We start from the raw sequence: 10,582 nt of genomic DNA, 5'->3' as shown, positions 1-10,582 counted from the left end.
AAAATATCCTTGCATTAAGATTTTAATTTAAAATTACCAAATTTATAAATTTCCTAATTTATCTATTGATTTGTGGTTAATATTGGTTCTCACAGTTACCACAAACAACTCAGTTCTCCCTTGAATAGGCCCCTATATATATATGTGTGTGTGTGTATGTATGTGTACTTATGTATATACTTAATATATAAATTTCTGAAAGAGAATATATTGATTAAAATTAAACTAAAAATATAATAATTAATATATATTAAAATATTATAATTAATTAACTTAATAAACTTAAATGTATAAAAATATTAATACTTTTTTATTTTTTAGACTTAATTGCGGATTTGATCCCTACGATTTGTATGGTTTTACCAAATTGGTCCTTGAAAAAAGACAAAGAAAGAAAAATGCCGAATTCGTAGGTTCAATTCTTACTGCATGCATGTCCATCTTTGTCTCAATAGAGTTTTTTAGTGGCATATTTTGGTCTTCTTAACAATGATAAAGAAATAGTGGATTTCATTGTTTCCATGGTTAATTCTCAAACGGTGAGGTCTTCTCAAAGGACCAAAATGCCATCAAGATTAACAGAAGCATTGGATGGTTGGTAAAGTGAATAACCAACTCGCTACAAAACGACATACCTAATCTGTAATAAATGAAGTTTAAGAACCATTTTCGTAAAAACCACCAAACCACACGGAACAAATTCGTAGTGAACTCTTTTATTTTAATCACATCGTCCTCACGTTATTTGTTGTGTATAACCGGGTGTGATTGATTTATATTCTCATAAACATTAAACCCGGTTTTATCTAAGAATTAGGTGCGAATATGTTCTCAATGGCAAAAAACATGTGAATTTCCTTTTTCTTCATTCTTTTTATAAAGTCAAATTAAACTAGTTATATCCATAACGCGTTCATTCATACCCTTTGCTAGAAAGACTTCCTCTACGATCATTGCTAGCAAAAAACCGACTACTTGAAGAAAACCCGAAACTCGAAGCATTATTTTTCAACATCAAACCCGTTGATAAGAACGAAAAAGAAAATCAATAAATGTTTTTTATTAGTAATTGACGGGTGTCGAGTCCGGCAAATAATATAATTTATGAAAATAAGCCTATTATCTCTAAAACACAACTTGTGATAGCGATAAGTAGGGTCGTCTCCTCAGGGACTCGGTGTTAACCGTAAGTCCAAGACGTAAACGCGTGCAAATTCATTAACAATAAAACACTATATATAAAGAGGGGGGGGGGTTGGAAGATTGATAAAAAGCCTAAATATGCAAAATAAATTGAAAACTTAAACAATAACGAATAAATTCTAGTGATAAGTATAACTAGTTCTTTATCAAATCATGTATCATTAACTTGTATAAAAACATTTTCTTAATAGATTTTAGACCGGTCGTGAGTGTCAACACGTGCCAAACACTCCGCTTGTCTTTATAATTAAACTAGCACAAGAAGCTCGATAGATTAGTTCCTAATTGATTAAGTTGATTCTAGTCACGGACGTAAAATTCAACCTACCAATTGTCTTAAGCAATAAACAAGCACCAATCCTAACTAATGAACGGAAACCCGAACATTTAAACTAGATTACACAGTCCTATAATACAAATCAATAAACTTGGTTATCTATTGATGCACTATTTGCTACCAAGTGGAAATTAAGAACAATTACAGATTCCTAATCACAACTAGCAATTCAAATTTAGGCTAACGGATTCAAGGGATCCTTCTCAAAACCAAAATCTCAAACATGAACAACGGTCTGAACAAGAATTGTGCAAATAAAATTCAATTAAGTTTCAATGTTAAACAAGTCTCAACAAAATTTAATGCAATTTAGCTATAATCCCATCACTAGAAACAGAAAATCGGCAACTCATAACTCTATTTTGAAACAGAAATCGAACTTACAGATGGTAGAAAGCAGTAGAGTATGAAGAACTGAAATTGAGAAATCCAAAATCGACTCCAAAAATTCTGAAAATATGTTTACTGCTTCCTCTCGATTTCTGCTTCTGTTTGTTAATCGACTCTCCAACCGACAGCTTCTCACAAATTCTATCTACCTCTTTCGACTTCTGATTTTCTGCCCGTCCTCTCCTTCTCGACTTACAGCATCTCGATTACAATAGACAGCTTCTGGTTTGTTAATTTTTTGCTGCTGCCCTTTCAATTTCCTCTCTATCGACAACCCCTTTTCTCCAATCGAACAGCCTGCTGCTGTCCTCTTTGATCACTCCCAGCCTCTCGACTTCTCTCCTCTGATAACCTGCTGTCTCCTCTCGACTTCTCTTCTCAATCGACAGCTTCTTTCCTCTTCGATTCTCCCCTCGATTCTGCTTCTCGACAGGTTCTTAAATTGCCTCCCCATCTCTCTCAATTGATCCACGTCTCCCGTCTCTACCCACGCAAGACTGCCCACGATCTCCCGCTTTGTCTCTCGCTGCCCACATCTCCCTCCCGATCTCTCGTTCACGCTCCTGTCATGGACAGCAGCCTTGGGCTGCTGTTTCCTTTTTCTCTTCTTTTTGTTTTTTTGACAGTTGTTGGGCTGCTGTTTTGGGCCTGATTTTGGGCTGCTGCAACATGAGATCAAAATAAAATAAATCAATTTTTTTTCTTTCTTTTCCAACTTAAATGACCTATATAATTAAATATCAACTTGAATAAAAATAGACATTTTAAGCATCTAATTGGCATTAATCTCAAGGTACTTTGACGTAAAAAAAATGTATAAATTTGCACTTATCAGTAATAACCAGAAGGGTATTCGCCCAATGTAACGAAATATATCTTGATTTTAATATTTCATTTTATTTTTTATCTCAGTCGATGTTATAATATGGTCTTATGTGATTTTGAGAATTAGATGATGTTTTTATTTTTGAATAAAATATAAATTTAAAGATATCATAAAAATTTGACAAAAATATATCGATATTAGTGTCAAATTAACTACTTAAAATTCCTCATTTTTTGTGTAATTTTTTAATTTAATGTTTTATTATAATTTAATTTAGATACAATAACGAAGTAATTTATATTTGGTTTAATAATATAATTTTTTTATAAAGATGATAATTAATTATTTTGTTAGAACTCCAAAATTATCCTAATTATATTTTAAATTTTTTTATATTTTAAAATGAGATGTTTATCCTCTATTTGATTATGTTTATCCGTAGTTAGTCATACAAATTCAAACATCGAGCTTTAATAAGTTTATTTATGTATAATTTACTTGTAATCTTGAATTTTAAGTAATATATGCATCAATATACAGTATGCATAAAAAATAGTTTTTAAGAGTTTTTGTCAAATGCTTTATAATATAGTATAGAAATTAAATACAATAATTCATGGAGTAAAGAAATCTTATTTTTCTTTATTATAGATAAGAAAATACTCAAGATATTTCAGATAACGTTTGCATCCTCTATATTATCGCGGTTGTTGGGGCCTTTTGTTCTTCTTCGCATCTATTATTTTGGCACAAATATTTTTGGTTCTTAACTTATTAAAGTTAATAACTTGACTTTGTGATAATTTAAAAAATACATAGTTTTGTGACAAGTAAAATAAGTCAAAGAAAATATGGGGCTTTTCCCGTACTGCTTATTAGGTAATTAGCAACCAAGGGTACCGTGTATTAAAAATAAGGGTGGTTTTAAAGTTCTTCTCCAATGTAATTAGTTAATATTGTAATATATTTTTAGGCCTAATTATCAACTAAATTCCTTTTGGCTCGTATTATATGCTACATTTTTTTTGTTCTTGTTAAAATGGTATTATTTTAGACTACTGTTATATGCTAACGAAAATTTTTGGGGCCCTAATATTTTTGAGCCCTAGACATGCATCCGTGCCACCCTCCTCTTCAACATGTTACATCCACAATTTTTTCTAGTGTTCGTTTTCTCGTCATCGACACATACTTACGATAAGTTATGGTTTATTCTAAATGTTTCCCCTTCGTCCTTTTATAAGTTTTGCAATGCTTTAATTCATAGTAAATAATGAAGTTTCTTTTAATTCTTTATATATACAACACACAAGTAAATAATGAAGCTTCTTTAATTCGTGTGTTCGTTTCTTTATGTTTATTTATGTTCATTTGTTTACGTTCGTTTAACATCTTAACAAACGGACATAAATTAACACGAACAAACACATTTTCTTAACGAACGAACATGATTACCGTTCGTGTTCGTTTGTTTTTTCGGTTCAGTTAAACGAAAGTACATGGACAATCCTCCTTTCGTGTCCGTATGGTTCGTCTCTAAGTGAGATGCGCCCATAAACATATCTATAAGTTCGGGATCCAACAAAAAAATTAAGTAACAAATAATTATTCATGGATCCAACAAAAAAATTAGCAAAATTATAGAAAGAATGTACCAAAAGCCTTGGAGTTGGAGATGAAGCCACTGTTGTGGTTCTGGTGAGTTAAAACAACCTTGAAGCTCAAAAATCAAGAGGGTTGCTTGAAGCCTTAGAAAATACGTCAATTGAAACCCTTCGATACAACTGAAGCTAGCGTTACAAACATTCAGACATAACACAAAGAAACCAATATAGGAGAAAAAATTAAGAGGTATTCATTTCTATTTTTGCCTTTTGAAGAAAACAAATTAATGAGACCAATGGTTCTCAAGTTTTTTTGACATAACTGATGTAGGGATAGGGAATGCTAGAAGACTGTGCATGGTCCATGTGCGAGACGATAATGAGCAGATCGATAGAACCACAACTTTGCTAGTTATGATGGAGATCAGCTGAGAAAAGGTGGAACAATGGTGCTTTAAAAGCTCATGGTGATGGTGTTGGTGTTGGTGTTGGTGTTGGTGAAAGTATTAAACTTGGAGGAAAGTTGTATTCACTAAGAGACACACAAACTTTTATACATCATTATAACACAATGATTACATACATATATACAATACCATTCATAGCATCCATTCAACAGTGACGGTTGGAGATGGTGACTATGCAATTTGATTAACTACCATAATTGTCATATGAAAGTTAATTATACTAAATTAAAAGTCTAGTTTACTTAATTCCAATAGATGGGAGAAGTAGAAGAAAACCAAATGGAAAGAAAGAGGGAGAAGGAAGAACGGACTTGGATGATGGTTACTTGGCGAAAGTGGACGACAACGGATGAGAGAAAATGGTGAGGGGAAGAAAGAAATGAGGGAACAAGACTGGGGTCAGCCGAGTAGTAGCTATCGGTGGTGACGAGCTCTCAATAGCCAGGTGCCAGAATGGTGGTGGTGTTTGAGGTAGAGATCGGTGGCAAGGTTTGAGGTGGTCGACGGTAGATGGATCGAGTGTAGCAGCCAAAAGGCATAGCTGGTGGATCGGAAGAGATAGTGATCGAATGTAGGAATGATTACAGTGATGGGATGAAAAGAAAGGGGAAATGGTCCATGGTCTCGAGAGTGAGGGAATCGTTGATGGTGTAAGATGTTGGGGTGTACCAAGTGTAATGGTAGTAGCAGCGAGCATTAAAGAATGGTAGTAGCACCGGGTTGGAACGTTGCAAACGTCTAGACTATATACTTTTGCACATTGAAAACGTCTGCATCCACGACGCAAACCTTCCAAAATTGATGCCACTTTTTTTTTCTGTTGTCAAAATTAGATTATAAAATGGATTACAAATTGATATGGATTTCAGGTTACAATAAGAATGATCTACCAAATTCCTATAAATGCATAACGAATTTACTTTTTCTGCTATCATTGTTGTTCATCGTGCCAGATTAATGCTAGAGGTGGTCATCGAAGCGCCAACTGAACTGACTTCATGGGAATCTGGTGCTGCAAAGTACATAGGCACAGGCATCACCTTCGGAAGATTTGGGACTACACCCTCGAACTTGAGCACCTGAATTGCTTGCCGGATGGACGGCCTCAGACTCCGGTCCGGGTGCGCACACCATAACCCCACTGACATCAAACACTCGGCTTGTTTCACGTCAAATTTGTTTTTCAACATCTGGTCGACACCGGAAAGCAGCTCCTGTTTCCCAAGTAAACTCCAAACCCACTGAACCAATCCAACATCAGGATTTGTGACAACATTATCCATTGCCTTTCGCCCACAAGCGATCTCTAATGCAACAACTCCGAAGCTGTACACATCCGACTCTTTGCTGGCTTTTCCTGTTATTGCGTACTCAGGAGCCATGTAGCCTATAGTTCCAGCTAAACCAGTGGTGTGTAGATCCAATTCATGGTCCATGAGTCGAGCCAATCCGAAGTCTCCAAGCTTCACGTTGAATCCTGAGTCAAGCAAGATGTTGCTCGTTTTAATATCTCGATGAACCACACATTGTTCACATTCTTCATGGAGATAGAGCAATGCTGAAGCTAAACCAAGAGCGATCTTGTACCTCACAGTCCATTCAAGGGTATTCTTTTTGCGGAAGAGGTGAGAGTCAAGGCTGCCGTTAGGCAAAAACTCATAGACGAGCAAGAATTGTGTTTGATCATGGCACCAGCCAATGAGTTGCACCAAGTTTCGATGCCTTAAAATGCTAATGATCTTCACTTCAGCTAAGTACTCTTTTTTTCCCTGTTTAGAACCTTGTGAAATTTTCTTGACAGCTACCACCATGCCTTCACGGGATAAGTAACCCTTGTAGACACACCCAAATCCTCCCTCTCCCAACTTCTGATCATATGAGAAGTTGTTGGTAGCCAAAGTGAGATCGTGGTAAGAAAATCTTTTGGGTCCTGGGCCTCCTTCAAGATCATCGTTTATTGATGTCAAGGCAACTGTGTCTAGTGATTCCTGTCTAAATTTTCTTCGTATGCTCCAATATACAGTACATGCTACAAGGCCTCCTACACCTAGAACTGCAAGAGGGACTGTTAAGCCCACTGCTAGTTTCCTTTTAGAAGAATCTTCACTTTCCCCTACCATATTCAAGGTTGAACTGAACTTCCAGTGTCGAAGGACATGCCTCTCCAGAAATGAACCAGTGGCACCCGAAAATCCAATTGTTACCCACTCAGGAAGAGCTTCTCTCAGGTCAACCTGATACGAAATATTGTTATTTTCAGTATTAGTTTCAGATGGATACCGCCAAGATACGCTCAGCATCTGGGTTGTAGCATTGTAAGCAATTCTAGCATCCGCAGAACGTCCGCTATACAAACTAGCATTCCAAGGAGTGAGTGTAGCAGAACGACTCGAGTTCATGTTGATACCCACATGTCCAAATGAATGATCCGAATCGTTATTTCTGAAAGTATCAAACTCAACGACAACCATTTGGCTTCTGGGGGAATCAGTTGTTGTTGCGTTGAAGACGCCCAAATAGGGACCAGATGAGTTGAATGGGATTTCGAAGCCAACAGGGGCAAGAAAGAAAGCAAACCCATAGCCATAAAAGGGTTGGCCTCGTGTATCGACGATGAAAGTGAACCGAATGTTGAAATCTGTGAGCTTCCTAGATTTGCCGTCCCATATCTGGACTGCATGTGCGTATTTCACATGGCCAACTCCAATGCCACCATCGACTCGGTTCAACTCTACGTCTCCAGAAGCAACTACAGCATCACCTGAATAGACCATATCCGTTGTATCCGGCTCAAACTCAAGGATGTCGAAATATACAGATTCAGACAAGCGCAAGAAGAATAAGAAGACAAAGAGAATGATATGAACACGAATTTGGAGACCTGGAGATGATGAACACGTGAAAGTGGTAGCCATGATTAGGCCAAAACGTTAAATACAGGTCTGAACATGTACATAAATATCATCATGCCAAACCTGGCATATATATATATATATATATATATATATAAATAGAACGACTTGTTGGTCAACTCTGGAAAGATATGTGGTTCTAAATTGCACATGGAGAGTGCTGTGTAGGAGGGAAATGGTTACAGAAAAGTCTGAATACGATTATGACAGATTAATTCACTCACACGGCATCCGACCATTGCCTTTTTTTTTGGTGTGGTTATGATGAGCTTATGCATAAATGATATGGATGTGGATTGTGGAAAAATCTTGATACGACTTCATAAGAAGATACGTTAATTTTCTATGGAATTCAATAAAATAAGGTCGGAAAATATATAAAATGACATGTCGTTACTATGTCAATGTTTGTCGATGACCGGAAGATGAAGATAGTAAGTGGTGCAATTTTATTGTCAGTCCACATCATACTTTGGTCATTCCAATTTAACAATCAAGTTGTCAGAAAGGAATGAAATTTTAACAATGATATATATATATACGTATATTATATTTTTTAAATTAAATTATATTAAATAATTAATATAAATTATTAATAAAGGTCTTATATTTTATTAACATTGTCTATATCAAAAAAGATCCCACTCTATTGTCCCAAATTCATCGTTCATGCTACACAACTTGATCCGGAACAATCTTTAAAAATGTTAAAATAAAGAAAAATGATAAATAAATAAAAAAACTATTGTCTTTGATTTTAACATACTTGATAGACAGTCGTTTAATTGAGGATAGAAACTGCATACCATAAACACCAAATCCATAATAAATAACATCCGAGTAACAATTTTATAAAAACCAACATGCCACGTGGACCAATCCATAATTTACTCTTCATATGTTACGAGTTTAAATAATTGTATTTAAAATTGGAAATTTAAAATACTGAAAAAAGTTAAATAAAATAACTATTAAGTGGGCCAACACCAAAAAGCCATGTGAACACAAACACATTATATATGTCGGTATTGATGAGAGATGACCAAATGTGCTTCACCTGGTTCGGGACCGACGGAAGTCTGGAACTAGGAACGACTTAAGACTAGCTCGGCCTGGAACCGTTGGTTAAATATAGATTATGGTTTTCATTTAAAAACAAGACCCGGTTTGGGACCGGCCCGATTTTTTTTTTTAAAAATGTATTTTTTATATATATTTCTAGTTTTCTAAGTGTATTTGATTGGAAATTAAATTATAAATTTACAATAAAACATATTTTTTAAGTGTATTTGATTGAAAACCAATTACAAAACTATAATAAAACGTAATTTTTAAATGTATTTGATTGAAAACCAATTATAAAACATATTTTTCAAGTGTATTTGATTGATCTAATTCGACATTTTAAAGTGTAATAGAATAACATTAAAGTATTTTTAAAAATTTATAATAAAGAAATTTTAAAAAAATATATAAAAAGAAGATGTTTTTTTAATATAGGACCGGTTCGAGTCCGGCCCGGAACCAATACCAGTTACAAGTACCCTTAACCGGATCTTAGTATTTTCGACGGGATCGAGACCGATTACACCGGGACCAGCCCAGATTGTTACTGTTTCAGTCTAGGACTGATTTGGATCCGGTCCGGTCCGGAACCGGATTTTGGCCATGTCTAGTCTTGATTATCTCTAGCATTTTACCCTTTTTCGGTCGTTAAAGCTTCCAAACCGGCACTTCGGTGTTTTTACCTGCTAACTGAAAATACTTTTAAGTAGGTGTTTCGTTTACAGAATCTCATGGAATATGAGTAATAAAATTTGCATATATGTTTGGTTCAATGATTGAATGAAATAAATTTTCATCAAATTTTGTGAATTCGATGATTAATAGATTTGATTGGAAATTGAATTTCATTCCCCATACACTTTGTTCGAGCTTGGACTTTCAAACACCTCCATTTTAGCTACGGGTTTGTTTCTTTTTCTAATTAAAAACGTTTTTTACACCAATATTTTACATCTTAACCAAAAAAATTTGGTCTAACAGTATCCAGGTCTTTAACGCACTTTGTAAGAGAATAAGAGTTCAAACCCAACCATGGACAAAAAAATCCCTCATCACCAATCAAGCAATTCATCATCTTTGATCATGAATAATAGAACAAAACAAAAGGATTAAGAGAAGCAGTCGTGTTTATATGGATTCACCGAAGAAAATGAGGCAGATGGGAGGGGATATATGCATGGAGGTGTGCATCAGAGGTAGCCGGTCGGAGATGTTGTAGGAGAGGGGGAGGTGGGGGTGGTTTTCGTTTGTACGAGGTGCCGGAAACGGAGGGGTGGCGGTGGGCTATCCCCTACTATTCATCTTCTTGTACCAAAATAACACAAATCAAGACAACAAAACCCACATCGTTCACATTACAAAATACAAAATTTCTTTGGATTTGGTTTGCATTTTTTGTGGGTTTTGTTATTAATTTTCCAAAATCCATTTAAACAAAAAACCCACATCACAAGTTTTCTTTTGATTTGGATTGAAAAAAAACTAGAAAATCTACAACGGATCTATCTTTTCTTTTTCTTTTTTTTTTATTAATATGGATATCCAACCCGCTATACGAGCCGATTAATCCTAAGGTGACTACCTGCTTTGCAGATAGCCAGGAGTCACCGCATGCATTTGAACCTCTGTGGCCACAAGTGGATTTTTATTACTCATTAGATTTGAACATGAGACCTCCTGGTTCTTTTGACCTTTGGAGTCAAGCTCAAACCAATCAGGCACCATTCTTGTGGTTAAACCGATCTATCTTTTGACCGGATGTATTTGGGATTTGGTAA

The 10,582-nt window shown here is 35.3% G+C and overlaps 1 protein-coding gene across 1 annotated transcript; it reads right to left on the bottom strand.

The window, feature by feature from the left end:
- Window positions 1-5,661: 5,661 nt before the first annotated feature.
- LOC112529614 (L-type lectin-domain containing receptor kinase IX.1-like) lies at window positions 5,662-7,742 on the bottom strand. Its single transcript, XM_025140942.1, has one exon. The coding sequence runs from the start codon at window positions 7,740-7,742 to the stop codon at window positions 5,769-5,771; it is 1,974 nt and encodes a 657-aa protein (XP_024996710.1). The 3' UTR covers window positions 5,662-5,768.
- Between the last annotated feature and the right edge of the window lie 2,840 nt (window positions 7,743-10,582).

Source organism: Cynara cardunculus, assembly GCF_001531365.2.
Source record: "Cynara cardunculus var. scolymus isolate 2C chromosome LG 16, CcrdV1, whole genome shotgun sequence".
NCBI lineage: Eukaryota > Viridiplantae > Streptophyta > Magnoliopsida > Asterales > Asteraceae > Cynara > Cynara cardunculus.
The sequence above is the reverse complement of the archived record's forward strand: the minus strand, read 5'-3'. Positions and strand labels throughout refer to the sequence as shown.

Excerpts from the sequence above, each read along its gene's own strand:
- LOC112529614 (XM_025140942.1), bottom strand. The coding sequence starts at position 7,742 with ATGGCTACCACTTTCACGTGTTCATCATCTCCAGGTCTCCAAATTCGT.